Consider the following 22,116-nt stretch of genomic DNA (forward strand, 5'->3'; position numbering starts at 1 on the left):
CCATCTGTCTTTTCTTGATTCCACAAGTTTTTGCCACATATCAAAGACAAGTGCACTTTTGTTGGTAGGTGCCTGAGCACCATTACAAAAATAATATAAAGAGAGCTAAACAAACCTCCAAAAATCAGATAGCAGGAAAACTTAAATGGTCTGAGGACTTGATACAAATCAAGATTACTCTTTAAAAAATTGCTTGAAATACCAAAAAAATTAGTAGGTCTTTTCAGGTTTGGGTACTCTTAAGGTAGAAGAAAAAAACACCCAAAAACAATATCATTTGGGGCCCAAGCCCTTTGTCTTCCAGAAGCCCTGACTAATGAGTTTTAGAAAATGCATGCTTTTTGAAAGTTGACTTCTGTCAGGAAGAAGAATTAGATTCACTTTAGGACATGGAAGAAAGCAGAATTTAGCAAATAACTTGTTTTTTAAAATTTTAGAACACAGATGATTTATTGGCCAGGCTGCTTGCTTTGCATTTGCAAAAGTATTCCTGTTAAAAATACTCTGTAAACCAGTGACCCTAACAACATACCATAGAAGGTTTGATTGCTCAGCATTGACCATTTTTATTGAAGCAGTTCAGTATTGTATTGTCAGGCAAAAAGTCTTTGCAAACTTCCTTTCTATATGCTATATCTGGTCATAATTTAATATACATGTTGGAATCTCTTAGTGCATGACAAGAAGATGAAGTGTTAGGAAAGTGCCTTGCTGTGCCAGGCCTGGAGCTTGTAAGTTAATAATTCTAGAGAGGAAAGATGAGCAATCCAAGCTGGCACATTTCTTACCCAATTAACATTTCATATTAAAATTTCTGGTGCGGGTTTCAGAGGCCAATGAGAAAGTCTGTAGGAAAACAAGTTTAAAGTCATCTGTGGTGCACATGACCAGCAATGGGGTTTTTTCTCCAGGAAAAAGCTGGAAACCATTTTGTATTCCTCTGAAAAAGAAGCCACAGGCAACGTGGGATCAGCATCCTACTTTTTTTTAATCCATATTCTTGCCTCCATCTGGGCATCACATCAACCAGTTAGATAGAGGACTGGAGGGAAGCATGCTGCAGAGAATATGTTCCAAGTGATGGAAGGATGATGCCCAGCTCACCATCTTGCCCAAACAGAGAAATCTGAACTGAGAATCCCCGTGTAAGACAATCACATCTGAAACATGCAGACTACACGGCATGTCCTGGCTCTTTGCTGAGGGAAGTTCCTCCACAGACATTTTAGGGAGAAGCTCTTAGTAGGCAGCACAAACAAGTATGAGGGTAATACTGCAAGGTGCAGCTAAGCAAATACTTCTGTTTGACACATATTCCCACAGATTCTGCCTCTGTGCAACTTTCTAATTTCCTACTGCTATAAATGCTCAGTTTTTGACCCAGTATAGTTCTCAGAGCATGGACTTCCAAATTGATGCTGTCCATAGAAACAGTATGCTTAAGTTTCCTGGTCTGTACACCCATACTGTGCTGTTTGTGGTTTCCACACAACACAACAGGCAACGTGGGAATTGTAAACAGCCTGCATCCCATCAATTCCCTTTTCCCCTTTTGCACCATACAAATGTCCCTGCATAATACCTCCACAAGAAGCCTGTGTGCAGTGCTGGTGATTTTAGCCTCGGAAACCTGATTGCTTCTGAGTTTTTTTCCATGTATGTTGTAACTTACAAAAAAGAATGTAAGTTTTGGGACCAATTTTCTAAGGAAAAGGAAAACTGCCATGTGTATGCTACTGGGGTGAGAAGCCAAGATTCCTGTAACAAGTCCCAGGAGAGCAAAAAGACCACCATGTTTTCATTCTTTAGTCTTGAGTACAGAGTTGACTGAACCCTTAATAACAATGCATTATGGTGGAGTCTCAGATTTAGTTTTTCCACTCCAGATTCTGAAAAGAAGAAAGTCATAGGGTCATAAGGGCACTTATTTCAGGGTATGCCAGTCCCAGGAAACAAGGGGTAGAAAAACATCTTCCATCCCCAAATTTTCTAATGTGATTAAGAATGGTCTCTGCAGTCCTTGGTAATGAGAGAACACAGGGCTCCAATTGCTGCAGGTTTGTTCACTTCTTTCAGCAGGAAAAACCCTATCACAGAGAGCTTCATTGCGAAGGAAAATGAAAGTTGCAACCTAGTGAGGAAAGTTGTAATATAGCAATAAACAGGAACAGAGTAGGTTTAGATTAGATATTAGGAAGAAAATCTTTACTGTGAGAGTGGTGACACAGTGGCACAGGTTGCCCAGAGAGGTTGTAGATGTTCCATCCCTGACAGGGCTCCAGGCCAGGCTAGATGGGGCTTGGAGCAGCCTGCTCTGGTGGTAGGTGCCCCTCTCCATGGCAAAGGGCTAGAATCAGATGATCTTTAAGGTCCTTTCCAACACCAAATTCTATGATTTTGCGATTACACAGTACAAAATAAATGAACCAGTTCTTGGGTTGGGGTGGAAGAGAGGGTGTGAAGTATTTCTACCTGTTACGGGCAGCATTAACAATCAGCGTCAAAAAGTCACACACTATGAAACAGGACACAAAAACATAGATTTACTTCCTTCCTTGCTTCCTTCCTTCTCTCTGGATTACTGACTCCTCAATCTGATCACCAGTTCTTTATGTGAAACTCAGAATCCTAATGGCTGTTCTTTCTCCTTTATTTAAGAATGAATGTCCATACAGTCAAAATGGACTTGATTTTGAGGAGTGCAGCAGTATGTGCACATAAAAGGGATCTTCAGGTTTGGGATGCGACTTGTGGAGGGTCTTTCAGAGGTGGAATTTTTTTCTAAACTTCTTCCTATCTGAATATCTGTTACTGAAACTCCAAAAGAAGCAAAGCATGACACATGTCTATTCTATTGTGAAAGCCCTAGAGGGGAGAACCTACTGAATCACTCTGCTGTTTTCAGGTCTTTCCCAGTGTCCAGCCAATAGTGACAGCACTGGCATGTTGTCTAAACATCTGCTATTGTCTGAGAAGTGGAAGGACACAGTTTATTTTATCTCCTGTGGCTGCTACAAGATTGACAGTGACAAGTGTGGAATGGACATGTCCCATGGAAATTCAGAAAAGAAAATCCCTATGGAACTTTAAAATAAGTACACGGTCAACTCCCTCATCACTCTGTAGTGTGAGTAGACATTCACATCTGTTAGCAATAAACATTGGCTCCCTCCTGCTTTTCCTACCCAGCACACAACATTGCCCTCTCTCCTCCATTACTTATTTTAGTGACTTGAATGGTACTAGCTCCAGTATACGTTAATGCTTCTGAGAACAGAACAGAGAGGATTTACTGTTTCAAATTGCTCCAGAAATTATTCCTGCCTACTCTGCTGCTAGGCATCAAGGGGAAAAGGAGGCCAAAATCCAACTCTTCTTACTTTGCTGGCAGTAAGCTTTCAAAATAACCAATCAAATTTCAACACGCACTTAAAGAGTATCAGACTAGTAGCTGAGAAGATAATCTAGAAAAATCCAGAGATATGGATTTGACCTTTGCTCCTGGTGCTGCTACAGTATCTATTAGATGTGATTTAAGGGCATTCATGTATAGTTTGCTATAAGGCACATTTCATAGCAATTTGACCATTGGTCTACCCCACCTGCCATCCTGTTCTTACCAGCTGGCAACACTTACTGTTTTAGAGCAAAATTAATACCCTACCTCTCACAACCCCAATGACTTTGACTGTGTGAAGACTGCTCAAAACCAGGATCATAGGTGGTAGATTCGGTTTTAGTAAAGAACTAGAAGGCTCTTCCTAATGGTTCTCAAGGGCAACATTGTATAGGATTATGGCGGTGATGCATGCTTTCCTGGGAACCATCACGCTGAGGAAGAAAAGAGTCACTTTCCCCACTGGGCAGGTTCCAGCGTGCTCCTGAGATAAGCAGAGAGACAATCTCCCTTTCTTAGGAAAGGACCATTTCTGGCTCTCTGATGCAGCTGAGGGAAGGCACACAAATCAATGTGGGGCACAGAAGAAATAGTACAAGGAGCTCCAACAAGCACCAGCTGGCAGGCAGTTGAAAGGAAATGCACCCAGGTGGGGATGGTCGGACCTGAGGGTGCGTCAGCTACCCCCAGGGGCAGGGGTTGTGGAGGCAGAGGAGACAGGGTTTGAAGCAATACACTGTCTGGGAAGGGCAGGGAAGGGAATTCCAAGTAGGAAACACTGGTGTAGTTTCCTCCTCCTTTGCCCTGTCCAAACCTACATTTGACCTTTCTGAAGGAAGGCATTTGAGCCTCAAATACATAAAAAGCATGTCTCTGAGAGTTTTAATAATATATAACAAATGACAATTGCACCTGTAGCTCAGAAATTCCACCCAGTCACTCCTGATCTCTTAATACACATTTTTTTTCTGAGCTAGGAAGGGAATAATATACTTGAGGGTCTTGCCAGCAATAATTTAAACAACTTGTAGATACTTACAGGAGGAAGTGTTTGTTCCTTCTGTTGAAGCTTGTATCCTAAGCATGGGTTCTGCAACACACAGAAGTAACAACAAAGTTGTAAGAATACAGCCACAGCTACAGCACTATACTGGAGGAGCCTGAATATCTTCCCCCAGCAGAGATTTCTTTTATTTGTATTCTTTTTCTTCAGTAGTCAGAAACCCAGCAGAGCAGAGAAAAAAATGAGATAGCTTGAGAAAGCAAAGAACTTCAAAGTTGGTTCAGCATGTCCTAGGCGCAGTGTGAATAATCAATTATAGCAAAAATGCTCCATAGTCCTGTGAGGAAATGCCGTGAGAAAACTGGCAAAGGCAGAGTAAAATTTTCAGCTGTTTCTGACAGCATCAGAGGAAAGTGGAAAGCAATAGGTTGTGGAGGTCCACATGCTGACCCAGGAAGCACGAGCTTCTTATCTTCTTCTCATATAACTCCAGTTGAACAGTAAGGAATTTCAGTCTATCACAACTATAGTTAAAGACTTCTGTGGCTTGAACTAGAGCAGGGTCACTGAGTGTCACCACCTCTGCAGAGAGTTGTAGATGGAAGGGAAAATAGAACACATTCAAGACCAAAATGGGACATAGAACCAGCCCCAAAGCGTTTACAGAGGAAGGAAAAAGAATAGTAAATATTCTTGTAGGACAGTGGAAGGGAATAGAACTCAACACAAATCACACAAAGGAAGCACTCAGCAAAGTTTATAGAAGAAGCAGGTAGGCTGAAGCTAGGTCAGAACCTCCTGAACTATAGGAACCTGAACCACACAGCAATTAAAAGTCTTGTGTTTGGGTGGCTTCATGGGTTTCACTATCTAGCAAATCATATATTGTGTCATGCATCAATAAACAATTCAAGAAAAGGCTTGAGAAGTATTATCAAGCAGAAAGAAATCATTTGAGGAGAGAATACTGTGCCTAAGATGGCAATACAATGTGCCAGTGTGAAGTACAGGCAGCTAACAGCCAGTCTGTGAATTCTAGGGAGCAGGTCATGCATACTGCATACTCTGTTGTGAAACATTAACATGTCATGTCATATAGAAAATATTAATCTGTTGCCTAACAAAGCCTGGCTTTAGGCAGAAAAAACCCCGACTCTTAAAAACCAGGACCACTGTATAAGTCCTCCTATTATCAAAAAGTAACTGTAGCAGTACTTCAGGAGTCCTAGATTCTGGTGGTTTGAACACCAGCATTTCACAATAGTCTACTTTCAAGTAAAGAAACAACACATTAATTAATAATTTCATTTGAAAGTCCTGGAAAAAATCAACAGTGCCAGAACCCCCAGGCACTACTGGTCACCGGGAAAGTCACAAAAAGTTAGAGAAAGACACTGTCTGGACCCAGAGCGGGGATAGAACAGTAGGAAAAATAGCACCTGGCAGGGTTTGGGACTGGTCTCTGCCCCAGCCACATATCAAAGACCTCCTCAGAGCTCCATGTGGAGACCTCAATAACATATTGCTTTTTGCCAATCTGAGGACAACACCGTAATGTGTTGCTTGGCATGAAATCTGCCATTGCAGAAATTCATCAGGAATGCAGCCAGCTTTTTGAACATCCCAGCTTCCTCCTCTCTGGTGGCACAATAGCAGTAAAGAGCAGGACAGTACTGTAACAGCAGGCACTTGAAGGGACATAAGCAGGGAAAGAGACCACTCAAGAACAAGAACTTTAATTCATGGGAAAGAAGGCAGTAAAGTGTAGGGACTACATTCTTGTCGCACAAGGGAGAAGGCAAGGCAAGCCCAGTGGAGTCGGTGACCAGCGTGTCACCTTCTTTGAATAAAAATGGTTCCAATGGTTACAGGACACTTGCTATTAGCTATGTGGTCTCATATATTCCCAGTGAAGCACCAGTGACAGGCCCCACTGAGAACATGAAAGAATATGGGCATATCCAACGTCTCTTCTGTCAGGCAGCAATGCCAAGATTTCAGAAGTAGGTCGCCACACACACAGATGCATCAAAGGAAAGGCTGCAGGCATGCTAAATGCAAAATCTGGCAATCACACTGTTTTTCTTGATCTAGCCTACAAACACTGTCATTTCACACTAAAACCCATCCCTGCCAGACATAGCTTTCCCAAAAAAGCTAGCAGGACCCCAGTCTCTTTGCCAAGGAGGGTATCTACATCTTGTAAATCCTTGGGTTGCTCGGCTTATACACGTTTATCTACAATTGTCTCAGCCAAAGTCATCAGTAGAAACAAGTGTTTGTATTGTGGCCATATATAAACTAACTCTTAACAGTTAAATAATGAAAGCAGCTTCTCACTGGGGTCAGTTCCAGGAGTAGCTCTGGAAGTATGCAATCTACAAGTGTAAGGAAGGATGCTGAAAGCAAATTCCATCAGTCTGAAAAGAAACCACCTGGAGAGGTTTCTGGTATGCCAAGGCAGCTTCAAAAGTGGTTAAATTACTGACAGTGAGTTACCTGTCTATATTCATGGACCCTGCAGAGTTGTCAGGAATTGTATGTGGAGCCCTGAGGAACAGAGCAGTCTAGGCAACAGACTTTTCTGAGGACACATCAATGCAAATACACACTCAGTAAACTCAAAAGTAGCTAGGATTTATAGGAGAAGGAGGCAAGAGCTTTTCTAAAACACAGTTCCTAACAACACAAATACTTCTTCACTTGGGCTGCTGCAACCTGACAATTGCAGGCCAAATTAGCTTCCTTAATACAGCCCCAGGATAGTAAAAAGTATGCTTAACCCTTCTTCATTAATTTCTTGGTTCCTGAAGTAGCTCAGATATGCAAGGTGATATGCAGAAATGGAGCTGCTGGATGTAGATGAATTGTTCTCTGTTAAGAAGGAGCTGTTTCAGAGCTGTAGAAGCAATTTCAAGAAGAAATTAAAAGAAAGAGACAGAAAGGCTCTGTTAATTCAACTTACGTGAAGAAGTTTTTGTCACTTCTGTTGATACTGGTATCTTGCTGGCACTCTCTGGAAAACATAAGAGGCAACAAGAAGTTATAATATGGTGTGAGATGATCCTCTAACACCATTCAGCTCCAGAATGGACAAGGTAAAGAAGAAAAAGGTGTTCAAAGAAGCAAGCTTAAATTTCGCTTCAGTGAGCAGAGGCTTCAATCAGATATCAATTTGCAGAAGTTTCTTTTCAGGAAAAAAACAAAAAATGATGGTGCCTACTAGCAAAACTGAAGAAAAAAGCCTGCTCCTTCTGAAAGAAGCCAGTTGTTCAATCTCTCCTTTTCCTCTGGGAATAACTGATCAGTGGCAACAGGAGAAATCATGCAGATGGCTCTGTTTTTGGAAGACGTCAGTGTGAGTACTCACTCCTTATGCTTCTAGGCAGTTAATTTTTGCAAAGATGTGTTCCTATTCATATCACTTGAATTGCTGGTAAGAACATCCGATAGTGTTACTTGCCACTTCAGGGAAATCTTCTGAGCCACACATGGAAACCCTGTCCCTCATGGACTGCTGGGAGCTCGGTGATAGAAATCAAACAGTTGCTTTGCTGAAGAGATGGGAAAAGTTATGCTTCCATACTGGTCTTATGTATATCTCCATACACTATTGCTAGTTACATACTGGCACGGATGGCTTGCACTCACTCACTTGTTGAACCAGCTGATGTGTAAGAGGGATGATGTTGCCATATTTAGATCCTTGCTAATGCAAAACGCACAGATGGGAGAAAATAGAGTGTAGAAAGCCTTTGCTTAGGCTTCACAGACTTGCACAGAGACCTTGGTCCAATGACAGCATTGATTTGTGAGTGCTCTGCTGTCCCTGCAAGCCACAACTGTGTGCAATTTCTTAGGTGTGAACAAGTCACTCTTCAGTTGTATTCATCAACAGCATTGGACTTCCGCAGGTTCTCAAAACACATTTCAGACAATAAGTGGTGCAGTTCAATGCAGCTGCACAAGTTTCAACCCTATAGCTGGAGAAAGGCCCTGAATGCCAAGAAAAAAGTCTTGCCCTGAAACCTCAAGGCACACTAGGAATCCCCTAGTAGGTCAAACAAACATAATTTAGAAAATAACCCTTAAGAGATTTAGGAAAAGGAAACTCCGGAATGTTTTTATTCTGTTTTGTGAATCTGGATTCCAGTAGTTCTCTGCTCATTGTCTTCAGAGTTCACAGAAACTTGACCAGAGACAAAACTAGTCCAACTGCGTTTGCTTCAATATCCCTCTTGTTAAATTTTAATATTGACTCTGTATTTTACCTTCTTACTTGCTTGCTCTTCTTTTGTATTTTTTCTTACATTTTTGTCCAGCTTTCTTTGGCAAATATACTCTTTGTCCAGTTTCATCTCACTAATGGAAGAGAACATGTTATGCAGCATTTCCTTGGCAGCCAGTGATGCATGGCATGAACGTTTGTATCATAAGTAAAATTTTTAAGGTCAAAACCTTTGCATTAGGTATTGGAGCACAGTAGCCTGTAGTCAGACGGCTTTCAGGATCATTTTTTGGGTATAACAGCAGTTTCTCTATTTTGCAGCTGGGTTGTCTGAGCAATTAACCTTTCTTAGTCATGTCAGGAGATGGAACAGGTCTGACAGCTGCATAGCTCAGCATCTAGCACAACTGGAGCAAACTTTTCTTTCACCGTTAAGGAAACCATGTTCCATTTAGTGCCTGCGCTGAGCTTGATGGAGCATTTCTTACTGGCACCTCCCCAGCCCAGCTGTGTGAGTCCAAACGCCGACGGGAAGCTTCCCTGCCAGCGGAAAACACAGCCAGAGCCTCCTACACCTGAAACGTGCTGAGAAATACATTTGGAAAACATGTGGCAAAGTCACACTTATCAAGTCCCACTAGTAACATTTGTGTTAGCAACACTAACAGTGGATGCTAAGGTTTGGAAGATGCAACATTTTTGTGTAATGCTCACTGCTCAGGGTACACTGCAATGTTAAGAAAGGCATTTTACGGTGCCTGGGAAGACTAGCACAGATCCATGTGACAAGCTATCCAAAAACAAGAAACAAACAAAAAAGAAGCTTCTCATAGCAGGCCATCAGTACTTGCCTGAGGTGAAAGAGCTGGAACCATTTTTCAATTATAATACTTTTGCTGCTGCAGTCTGTTAGGGTATGGAGATGGCAGCCTGCAGCCCTGTCTTCATCATCACCTTTAAGTTCCCATGAGGAGCAGTCACCTCAGAGGCTACAACCAGTTCTGTTCCCTGGCACTTCTAGGAATACTAAATCTTGGTGAACTGCTGTTTCCTGAAACTAGGCATGCATGTGCAGGGGCTTACTTATGTAAAAATGCTGATGGAACCATGAGAGATCCTTGTTTGGGTATTTCAAAGAGCAGGTCTCTGCAGCTTCTCAGTCCTATTTCCTTAGTACTCGGGCCAGGAGTATCTTCTGCTGTTTAGTCTGACAAAACCAGGAAGAGCTTCTTTGACTCACAAAGGACTCCCAGCAACCCTGTCACCTTGATGTGATGATCCATCCTTCCAGATAGGGAATTTTGTTTGGACTGCTGAGGGGAGACCACTCCTTGTTGCGGGGGCAACAAGCTCTGCTGTATTGCTGTACAGCTCTGAGGCAGGAGGTCATTCTCCTCCTCAGCCAAAACATTTTCTCCAACATATTTAAGAGCCTTACAGCTGCTGTTGTGAACAGCTCTGTGTATGCCCTCACAGGTTTTCTTCCCCCAGTTAGTTTGTCAGAGGACTAATGAAAAAAGCCCGCTTGAGCAAGCAAAAGGGATTTGGTTGGTCTCATAGGTTTTAGTTCAGGCTCTGCAGGTGGTCGCTCTGAGAGCCCTGACAGGGACAACAACCTGGGCTCTGAGGAGGATTCAGATACCATGACACCTTAGGCAGTTAGAGCTGCAAACAAGCTTTTTGTCATCCTGAGGTATACTTTGTGGCAGTCACATAAGTTTTAAGCCTTTCGAATTGTTTGTGCTGTTAGGGTGGTATCATCTGAATCTTACAAACAATGACACAAACTAAGATACACCTTGAGGAAAGGGGAGAACTTTCTTTCTCGGTCTATAGATGGAAGAGCAGAGAGCAGCTTTGTAGAAGGTTGATAAGGCAGTAGTCTGGGGCCTCAGAGGCATGCAGGCATATATAATCAAAGACACAGGGTGATCAGTAGCTAAACTATTTGCTTCTTAAAACTATGAAACTTTTCCCCATTTTCCTCCAAGAAACTAGTGACCTGAGTCAGATTAAAAGAACGTTGCCCTCAATCAAAGTGAGTCAAATTGCAAGGAAAGATTCAAGAGTACTCTTAGGGGAGTTGCAATACCAAATTGAGTGATGGTCACATTTCTTTCTGCAACCAAATCAGTGACATTGGTCTAAGCATGTAGGTTTGCTCCAGGTGAGAATCTCATTATGCCAGCCAGTTCAAAACAAACTGTCCCAGGTTGCCTGCAATTATGCTAGAGTGAAGAGGTACCCTGATCTCCTATTTTAATAAAATCTTGGATAGAAGAAGAGACTTCTTTTACACGCGAAGTATTTCATAGTTTGTCACATGCTCTATGGCTACTACATACAAGATGCTTTTATTTACTTATTTCTCAGTCATCTTCTTGAAGCTAAACTACTGTCTGTCTTCAGAAGAGAAAGAGCAAATTAAAAGTGAATAAATTGTGAGTATAAATTCCTTATTGATTACTGTACAACTTGGAGCTGTTAGTACTACTGCAAGTCCTATGGATGCAAAAGCAGACGCCTGGACAGGCCACTGTGTAGCAAATGAATTTACCAAGGCTCACCTCTGCCTACAACTGGGATACATTAACAGATCACCTGAGTACTTCTTGTACCCATGAATTCAGGCAAAATTGTCCCAGCCACCCACACTTACGAGTCAAACTACATCAACTCACTTTCCACAGACACCAAGGACCAATGCTCACCCCAAATCTGGCAGACAAATCAGCAGAACAAGCACTGAAGACTTCTGGCTTTTGAAATATCTCTGCATGAATCCACCCTTTTGCACCCTGAAACATGCTGGGCACAGAAAACATCCTCAGAGAGGGAAAAGAATCAGGCCAACAGGTTTTAATGGAAAAGACTGACACCACATGCATAGATAGAGAATGCCTGACTCTTTATCAAAAAGATATCACTTAGCTAGTTGTCTAAATATAGGGTTTTGTGAGCAAGTTGAAAGCTTTAGCTGTGGTGTGAAGTACGCTGTCAGTATTATTTACTAAGCATAGTAAGGTCCTATGCTGATAAAAAAGTCCCTGAAAAATTCACCACAAGAATTCTGCTTGGGTAAAGCAAGAAATTAGGATGCACAAAAAAAGCAGTTACTATTGCACTAGCAAACTTGTGCGCTATTTATACAACACCAGGAGAATTTCATGCCTCTATTTTGACCTCAATTACAATTTTTCTTAGGGGAGCATACATGAGTATGAGTGAATGAAAATAAGAAGGCAGCTCATATCCTGTGGGCAAGCTACACTCATTACAAATTAAAAGGGAGCAGAATAGCTCCTACCACTTGCTATTAAGACTGGTAAAAATAGTGTTCATCTAGGTATTTTTATATTTGTTACATTTTTAACCCACACACTTGGCTCTATAGACAAAGGTTTGTATTTCTTTCAGTAAAACTGGGAAAATTTAAAAGCCTGTGTAGGTTAATGCAGTTAATGTGGGGAATGTGTCCATGTTTATGCATAGAAAAAAACTTTCACAAGAGCAAATTTGGCAGTTTTAAGTAACAACAATGTTTATAATAACAGTAAGAAGGACAGGAGTTACTATTATGTTTTCTACATTTTAGACAAAAAACTTTACCACTTTAGGGAATGAGATCAGGAAAAATTAAGGTCTTTGCTCACTGAAAACAGCAAAAACATTTCACAACTGTTTTATTGAGAAATACTAGACTTTTTATGCTTGGAGCAGGGAATTGAAAGCAGCAACTTTGGTGGTAAATGTATGGCTTTTTGTATCCTTGGTGGGGAAGCCCCAACACATTTGCTTTGTTCTTCATATATTTTTTCCTAATGTCCATTGGTAGTTGATGTTAGAGAGAAGGCACCATGATAAACAGAACTTTGGTCTAGCCTTGGGGGTCTCTTTTGTGGCATACACCAGTAAAGAAAAGTTCAACAAATGTAGTCCCAGTTTGACAAAATTCTAGGGAATTTAAACCTAGATTTTTTTTTTTTTTTTTTTGATGCTGAAAAGCACTAATCTTACAGTGGAAATAAAAATAACTCCATTCCCAGAAAGGCTGTTACCTTGTCTACCCTCACTCTTAAAAGTAACCAGCACAAAGGGAAAGGAAGATCTAGTTTGCAGATAGCAGGGCATACATAATAAATATGACCAGGTGAGGTCACTAAATTAAAGGTCATAATTTAAGATATGCTTCACATGGCAGAGCAGACCATCACCGTAAGAAAGTCAGGCCCTCTGGTGCATATTTCTTTACTTCACCATTACCCTATTTGCTGGAGGTGGAAGAAAGCAATCTCTCTCTTCACTTTGAGAGATTCAGCCTTCTCAGATACCCACACTTTAGTTTTCTACTCCTGTGCAACACTGGAACCCAAGGGCTTCCCCAAAGGCCCACTAACAGGTAATAACAAGTAAATATGCTTGATCTTTGTTTGTTGTTTTGGCTTTTTCTTTTAATTTTGAACTCTTTGTTTCTTATGAATATTGCAGGACCTCCCAGCTATACAGGACCCAAGTAATGACTGCCTTTCAGGGCTCATTACCAAATTTGGATCCCAAATCTGTCATTAAGCTAGCAAGGGGAAGAGGTCAGGGAATGTGGGGGAAGGAGGGGTGAGGAGGTCACCCTTGCAGGGGGTCTCTCACTGTTTGCAAGGCAGATGTTGCCCTTCGAGGCCGTAAGGATCTATTGCTCTTAAGTCACCAGATGTTGCCCATGCTGTTTCTCAAATCCAGGTGGAAAATTCCACCATTAGCAGGAAAATTATGAACAATTTTATTGGTAATTTAAAAGAAACAGTAAGCAGAGTGGGCTCAGATGTGTGTGCAGCAACCAAATATGCATAATTGATTTATTCAACCAATGAAACTTCCATGCCTGAGTCTAGATGATCAAATATCACCGAGATGTTCCAGTTCAGATATCATTGAGTTTCCAGTCCAGATCTTTATGGACAAGAGCCAGCTGGCAGGTTTAGACTGGATTCCAGTTTGCCCTGTGTTTGCATGCATAGCTGTGTTTTAAACAACTTACACTTCATAACACAATTAGATAGATTTTAATGTGTATTTTATGGATCCACGTAACAGGGCTTGCTGCAAATACAGTAATTTCACGATTATAAGCCACACCGAGTATAAGCTGCACTTCCGGGTGCCAGCAACTTTTCATTTGTTGTCCATATATAAGCTGCACCTGATTATAAGCCACAGGTTACAATACAGAGTGTGATAAAAGGTATCTATTCTATCACCATCTGTTGAGGGTGGGGGCAGTGATCCTTATCTCAATGGCAGATATTCTGCTAATGGGCCATCCATTGAAACCAGGCGGGGCATTGTTCTTTATCTTTTCACAACCCATCCTTCCTCCAGTGAGTCATTTACTGCTAATGGCCCATTGAGTCCCACTGTGTGACTGATAAAATTATTTCATCCCATTGGAAGTTGCTCCAGCCAGGGGGAAGAGCCCAACATTTCTTACCAAGATAAAAAAAGAGGTTTTGGAAGTCCCTTTCTCCATTGGACTCCAGAGGAAAATTGGATTTCTCCACATCACCACTGGACCTCTGGAGGGAAACTGCACCTTCTACAGGAGCACTGCTCCAACTGAATCACATCTGTCACTGCAGGAGGATGCAGCCACCATTGAATGGGACTGCTACCAACACCCTGCCTGATGGGGTGTCAGGTTGTACTCTGACTTTGTCAGGGTTTGGAGTTTGTTTCTTTGTAGTACTGTATTTCTATTTTAATTTCCCTAGAAAAGAACTGTTATTCCTAATTCCCATATTTTTGCCTGAAAGCCCCTTGATTTCAAAATTTTAATAATTTGAAGGGAGGGGGTTTACATTCTCCATTTCAAAGAGAAGCTCCTGCCTTTCTCAACAGACACCTGTCCTCCAAACTAAAACAGCAACTTTTCGTTCTTTGTCCATATATAAGCCGTACCTGATTATAAGCCGCACTTTGGGTTCGCACCAAAATTTTAGTCAAAATGGTGCAGCTTATAATTGTGAAATTACTGTACTTTCTACTGAGACCATGCTCCTGTCCCTTTGTAGCAGGAGTGTTTTGCAGTCATTCAGTATAGCCCAAAAGGAAGTTGAAAAATCCATGTCATGTAGCGCAGGAATGAGGTCCTGTATACTTCCATGACACTGTTCCTTGTCTGAGAAAGTAACAGAAAATGGTCAAGCCTTTTTTTTTTTTTTTTTTTTTTTTCCATTTATCTGTATCACTGCATAGGCACAGTGCCTACAGTTGAGTTACAGAAATGGTAGCTTTCTATGTAAGCAGCTAATGAGCAACAAAAATTTGCATTCATGGAAACCAAGAGAATTTACAAAACTACACTGAAACACCTACCCATTTTTTCTATTAGTAACATTCCAGTAAATAACACTTGATCTTTTATATCAGTCTCCTGACATCTGCTTATGATTATAATACCATACAGCTAGAATGAAATTCTAGCACTTGAGATTCTTTAGTTGATGAAATAGAATAGCAAATATACAAAGTGAATACAGTCAAGTAATTGCTGTGTGACTAAAAAGCAGCAGATAGACAAAGACAAATCCCACTGGAAAAGGTTTACGTTAGGTTTTCTGTTTACATAAATGCCTATCTCCCACTTAAGAACACAGAAATGTGGAACAGAAAAACATGCCTGGTAAATTCACATTGCTATAACATCTTTAATTCATCTATGATATGCAGAGAACTTCAGCTTTGTTTGCTAGTGAGGATGTTTGTTTCATACTTCACATCTGGCTGGACACTGGAGTTTGAATTATGGGAGCTGAATTAGTCAAAGCCACACTTGAAAAATAAGATTTCAGCTGAACTCAAAGGAGTACTTGGACATTCCTCCTTTCTGGGAGTGAGTTTGTAAGTATAGTGAAGGAGTTTTGATCCCAAGTGATGCTTGTAGTTTGGCTGGGGGTAGGATCATTTGAGTTGTATGGTACCTGAAACAAAGATATCTCAAAGTCCATGGGACAGCATATTATCTCATGGAAGTAAATATTTGAGTTAAATTGGCACAGCATTAACGTATGCCATGGAATATCTTACATTGTAGTGTCCAATGGGGCAAATGGTTAAATGCAGAACTATACATACTCTAGAAAGCATGAAGGAAACATGCTGGGGGGAAGCGGAAGGGGGTTCCTATAGTTAAAGTTCTATAGGTGGCTTTTCAGGTCATAGATCTCGGAGAGAAGCCGAGTGGGACCTTACGATAGAATTTGTTTTATTTTTAGCACTATGTTTTGGGGGAACTAGCAGTTGTATCGAACCCCTCACCTTATTACAGGGTAGTGGGATTGGTTATGGTGTCAATTGCTGATGTGGGTGATTGGTAAGTTTAGGGGTTTCCTTTGTGTCTTTAGTGCTGGTTATTATTTACCTTGGGGGAATGTTGGTAGTGCTTTTCTATTGAGTGTCATTGGTAGCAGACCCTTACCCAGAGGCTTGGGCTGACTGAGAGTTTGTTGGATATGGTCTTGGAATGGGCTTGGTTTTTGTGGTGGGGGCTGTTATGGGGGGAGTATTTGAGTTGTTGATGGATGCCTCCACTGCCTTTCCAAAGGAGAAACAGTGCTGCAGTACGTTTATGTGCAGTGGAAACACAAAACCTCATCAGAAGCAATTGGAGCTCCCTGTAAATGAAATGAGTCCTGCAAAAACAGCAGTCTACAATAACTGTAAATCTTTTGAGTAAGTCTGAATGCTGTCTATTTAATGAGAAGCTCTACACCTCAGGAAATACTCTTAAATCACAATACCTAAATCAAAATATCTGAATCACACACAAGCCTTTGGATAATTTACCTTCAGATACATTCATGTCTTTGTGTTTATTGTTTTAGCAATCAAAAGAAAACATCTGAAAATAAAAACTGTGGCAATCAGAGCAATACAAATATTACTCGAAGTGAGAAGTGCAGGTTTAGCAGTTCAGATATGACACGTTTCAGGTTAAATGCAGCTTCCTCCACTGTGTATAATAGGAATTAAAATAATATTTCCTTCATTTTTTCTGATCTTGACTATTTAGACTGTGTCTCAGACTAGGTGTTACACAGAAAACGCTGATCTGTCCTGAGATCTGTAGGAGACATCCCATTTGTCTGTAAGGCAAACTGAGCATTTCAACTACACAACAAGTCAGGCCCTGCTACTTTTCTTAGTATACCTAATAGATTTCAGTGCTTTCACTTCCACTTCCCTTGGCAAGGTTTGTCCTGCTCCTAAGCCCCCTGTCCTGCTGGCAGCTTTATTACGTGGTCTTTATGAATGTGACACTAAAATAATGAGTCAAGCCTTACCATTGGTGTCTGTGATGATAACACTGGCTTTAGTACTGTCATTTCCCAGCTTGCTGCTCACTCTGCATACGTATTCCCCAGCATCGGCCAGCGTGGCTCTGTAAATGTGAAGCTCAGAGTATTTCCTGTGAAATCAGAAAAGAAATATATAAACATCCTGTACTGGAATAACAGTCACTGCATCAACTAAAGCACTTTTTCCCCTACCCCTTTCAACAGAGAGTCTTGTCTTCCATTCTTACTGACAGATCAACACTATCCAGGCTTGAAAGAATGGAGGAGAACAAAAAAAAATCTCTTACAGGCTGCTGGAAAACAGGCATATTCATGAACCAACATGAAGATACTTGCTTATGCTTTTCTATATGAGAGAAGTCTTTGCTCTTAAAGGAAATCTGGAAAACAACCATCCAACAACCATCCTCTCCCAGCCAATCTGTTGGTTGTCCAGATGCCACAGAGATGGGTGTAATATTAAAATAGATTACCCTTCCCTACAGGTTCGTATTACTAGTAGTAGAGTTCTGGGTAAGTACTGTAGTTCCTAACATCTGACTAAATAATCATGAGATTAGAACACACCACAGTCTTTAACAGCCTCTGAAGCCCCAATAGTAAATCATTCTCCAGTGCTAACCAAAAATAACATGGGCAGGAGCACAATTTGCATGAAGCTACATTTTGTTCCTGGCTCAGAGATGTAATTTAATCAGTCTCCAAGGTTTTAAGATTAGATTTTCAAATGCAGAACTCCTGCCTACCCATTAATTTTGTAGGAACATGTTCTGGTGTCATTCATGGGGTCCCCAACTCACAGGATGGCAATAATCCCATTATCCGGACTGCAGAGAATGACTAGCTTGGGGAACATGCACACATTACTGCTGTTCCCAGTTACTGTTTAAAAGAAGTGCTCTGGGGAAGTTTCTGCTTGACACAAAACTTGATCTGCAAAACAGTCACTCAGAGTGCATGAACAGTGGCCTCCCTAAGCTGGCCCACCCTGACCAGAGGGGCTGATCCCTGGGAGGCAGCAGTTGCTCACTCCAAAAGCTCATTGACCACCATGACTGCTGAGGTAAACAATGTCTGGGGAGTTGCTTTGCTTCAGCAATGCCATGTCTCCCAGCTCTCTGTGCAGAAATCACAAGTGGTTACCCCTTCTGCAAATCACTGAGCAGGGCTTGGTTCAGACCACAAACAGGTCTGTTGCAGCAGTGTGGGCTTCTGAAGTTCAATGTCATTTTTCAACACATCCTTCTGAGCCACCCCTGCTTCCATCACAGGGCACTATCCCATCTGCTATCTGCTATCCAAACATCTGCTTACTGGTAGCTCAGCCTTCCCTGCCTCTATGTGAAACTCCTACTGCTGAGGAGTCAGCCCTCATGGAATGAAAGCAGTGTGCTAGCTGCACCCCTCTCTGCCATAAACCTGCATCACAAGAGCTTCCTCCACGTCGAGGCTTTCTCGAGGCCACTGGGCTTGCAAGAGGCAGAAGCAGCCAAGCTAGTACTGGCAATTTGCTCAGGTTTTCTCAAATGGTAAAGAAATGAATAGCTGAGAATTTAGGCTCCCTTCTCAGGAAATGTTAGGAGCCCAGTTCCCAGTGTTGAATTAATTAACTGGGCTGCACTTCAGATGGCATACAAGAACAGATTCGAGCTCATGGCAACCATGAAAATACGAGAAAAAGTTGCAAAAGGCACAGACAGAAATGTCCAAAAGTTGAATCCTATTGTATCTTTGTGTGAAAATTTTGCACCTAACAGCTATGCTTATACAACAGTAAAAGTGGCCTGCTTTTTAATTTGCCTGCCAGCCATTCCTCTTCACAACAGCCTGCTGAGGGCTTGACCAGAATGTCGTGTGGTATTCTACACTACCTAACAGCTTGTGCGGACATGTGATATTTCCTATATTGCAACAGGTTACCTCTCAGCCATACTTGCAGTAACTTGTCTAGGTGGAGAGCAAGTTGTAGTCTTAGGAAGCTTCAAAAGGCAAAGATGTTTAGTGTTTTTAAGAATTCATTGTAACCCAGTGAAAAGGAAGGAATAATAATAAAAACAGTGACACTTTAATATGGACACCCATTGCATACTTGCAGCAGTCCTCTCCATACATTGTTATATTGATGCAAACCACTTTTGTGGCCTGCTTGACTATGTGAAGAGACTCTTTGCCCTGTGCATTTATTTCTATTGTTTTTGTTTTATTTGATATATATGAGAAAAGACAAGGAATTGTGTCTTCCTTTTATGATTTTATTTTTACATTAAAATAGGTGAAGCATCAGTATTTCCTACAAATCCATTTCTAACAAGCCAAATTTACTTTTGGTTTTAGAAAAAAACCCTGTCATTTGTCTCTGAGAGCAGGAGAAATAATATGAATATTTATAGCCTTAAAAAATATCATTGAGAGGTATTGGGACAGAATTCAAAACAGTCAGAGCAGAAGATGACTCATTAATGGCTGTAAATGAGGCAGTTTCCTAGCAATGCAGTACTCCAACAGTACTGACTTAAAGCCCCTGATAAGGGATTTTGTTTTCAAAGGCTTGTCCTTTTCTCAAACTATACCACGCTACTCCAAATAAAAAATGCCTCTCCCTGTAAGATTTGCTTCTGCTGAATCTTTAGCTCATTGCCACTATGACACCACTGAGACTGCATTCATACATGAAGGGGAAAGAAACACATCTGCAGAATGCAGTCCCAGCCCACCTTATCTGATTGCCTGAATTCATTTTGCTTCCAGCCTCCATCTGTCATCCAGAATTGCCTGTCTGCAGGCAAATATCCAGGCTAAGCTTGGATGAAGCTCAAGGTACAGGGCACTTACATACAAAGTTTCCTTGTGCACTACTGCACCCAAAGCCATCATCTAGAAGTGGCAAACACCTTGTCTCTGCCACAAAAAAAAATCCTGATAAGGGAGTATCTCTGTGTGTAATGGAGAGTGCCTGACTTGCACAGGACACTGCCCAAACCAACAATGCACAAGTCTCAGCTGCATTCGAAATCAGAGAAGGAAAATGAAATGCTACCGTAGTAGAAGCCATGGGAAAGTTAGCTAGTGGGTGAAAAGCTCTTGTCTGGGCTCTGATTCTTTTCTGAATGTCTACTGTCACAAAGAGATAGCTTAGAGCCTGGACACAAAAAATCAACCAATCATGGCCTCATCAATCATCAGCAATCATCAGCAGAAACTCACTGACTGCATGCTCTTACTCTGACAAATCTGAGGTAAAAGTGAGTGCTTTAAATGCATTTCATTAAAATTTAAAGTCATTCAGTTTCCCTTGATTCTCCAGTGTAATGAGAAGGAATATAGCCATTTAGTGTGATTCACCTGCTGTACTGTCATAGAAATATAAATCAGAGTAGCTTGGGTTGAAAGAGTCTTTAAAGATTGTATACCTCCAAACCACTCTCCATGGTCACTTTTCACTGGACCAGGTTACTCATAAAGCCCCATTCTGCCTGGCCTTGATTACTTCCAAGGATTGGGAGTCCACAGCCTTTCTGTGCAATGTGTCAGTGCCTTCCCACACTCACAGTAAATAATGTCTTCCTAATACCTAATCTAAAACTACCCTCCTTCAGTTCAAGCAGACTCTCCCTTGTCATGTCACTCCACATCCCCATAAAAATTCCTTCTCCAGCCTTCTTGGAGCCCCCTTTAGGAACTGAAAGGAAGACTGTAAGGTCTCCCCAAAGCCTCTTCTTTTCCAGGGTGAAGAGTGCTCACTCTCTCAACCTGTCCTCATAGGAGAGATGCTCCAGCCCTGTGATCAACTGCTTCTGTCTGGACTCACTCCAACAGGTCCCTGTGTTTCTTGTGCTGGGGTCCCCAGAACTGGACACAGTAGTCCAAGTGGGGCTATCACATGTTGGGGCTCTGTGCTCTCTGAATCACCCACCCTGAAACTCCCAAGGGAACTTAGAGGAGTGAAGACATTTGACACGCAAAGCAGTCTTTGGAAGGTTAAGCTTTGAGGAAGTCTGCATTGCCACAGGGTTTCCTAAACTCTTATAATACTAAAAAAAAATGCAGCATGTGCTCCACTTTGGCAAATCCTTTGATCCAGTACTATTCACACTGGTCAATGCGTCCAAAACCACTAAGCTGATGTATTATCTTTTCCTTGCCTAGTTCAGGTGTAAAGGTCTTAATACTTCATCATACTGCCAGATATTTTGCAGTTTGTTAAAAAACCTAAATCTATTTAGCTTTATCTCTGGCTATGTAGCCAAACGAAAGAAACCTTTATTTTTATTCCAACAACAAGCACGTTTCATTCTGCCATCACACAAAAAGAAGGGTGAGCGCTTGAAAAATACTACATTGATAGATATCAGTGGCCATTGGGTACTACCAATAAACTTTGTGAGCTTTTTGTAAATATGTCAGAAAGTGTTATTTCCAAGTGTTTGGATTGATGATGTCAGTAAGGCTGGGGTATTCTGCATACTAACGGTTCTTCAGAAACATAGCCTACTTTTTATGTAGCCATTTGAACTTTAAAACAAACATTAATCCCAGACAGCTTATGAACTACTCTAACCTCTGTAGCTGATGTTTCTCATACTTGGTAATAGAAATAATTCACACTAAAATGCTTGTGTAACAACACAGAAGCATATGAACATGCAAACACTTATCAGTGTGCTATCGTGAAAAAAAACCACAACAAAAGTGGGGAAAAATCCTCCTTGATCTCTGATACCCCTCTAATTTGCAATGAGATCTTTGCTTACTGAAATGTGCATGTCTTTTTACACATTCATCCCCCCCGCTTTCTTTAGCTTTACAATATGTGTCTGTCCCACTTTTTATCAAAATAAAATCTATTTCCTCTTAAGCTGTTCATTTCTACTCAGTCCCTGATGCACAGACGAGTAGCTAAAGAAGAAATAGCAAAGAAATGACACATCCCCAAACTAAAATGTCAAAGTATGAAGGCAGAGAATATCCTTCAGATGTCAGCAGACATCCCTTGTCTTTTCCTTTTTTGTACTCTACATCTAGTGATTTTCATGTCTCTAACTGGAAGTGCTTCTCCAATCCACACTGACATTTCTAAAACACAAGAGAGAAATTTCAACAGTGCATGGTATCATTGTGACTGGGGAAGCACAAATGTGTG

At 41.3% G+C, this 22,116-nt stretch overlaps 1 protein-coding gene across 7 annotated transcripts in view; it reads right to left on the bottom strand.

Moving 5' to 3' along the window:
• The window catches only part of NRG1 (neuregulin 1), a 462,970-nt gene that overhangs the window by 126,378 nt on the left and 314,476 nt on the right, over positions 1 to 22,116 (bottom strand). For 3 of the 7 annotated variants that reach the window (XM_033084637.1, XM_033084634.1, XM_033084632.2), the window contains 3 exons: positions 16,962 to 17,086; positions 7,366 to 7,416; positions 4,437 to 4,487 (listed from right to left, as the gene is read on the bottom strand). In XM_033084637.1, coding sequence (XP_032940528.1) covers positions 4,437 to 4,487; positions 7,366 to 7,416; positions 16,962 to 17,086 — 227 coding nt within the window. The remainder of the gene's footprint in view (positions 1 to 4,436; positions 4,488 to 7,365; positions 7,417 to 16,961; positions 17,087 to 22,116) is intronic. The other 4 variants (XM_033084640.2, XM_033084638.2, XM_033084635.2 and 1 more) reach the window with 3 other exon arrangements.

Source organism: Catharus ustulatus, chromosome Z (genome assembly GCF_009819885.2).
Source record: "Catharus ustulatus isolate bCatUst1 chromosome Z, bCatUst1.pri.v2, whole genome shotgun sequence".
Lineage (NCBI taxonomy): Eukaryota > Metazoa > Chordata > Aves > Passeriformes > Turdidae > Catharus > Catharus ustulatus.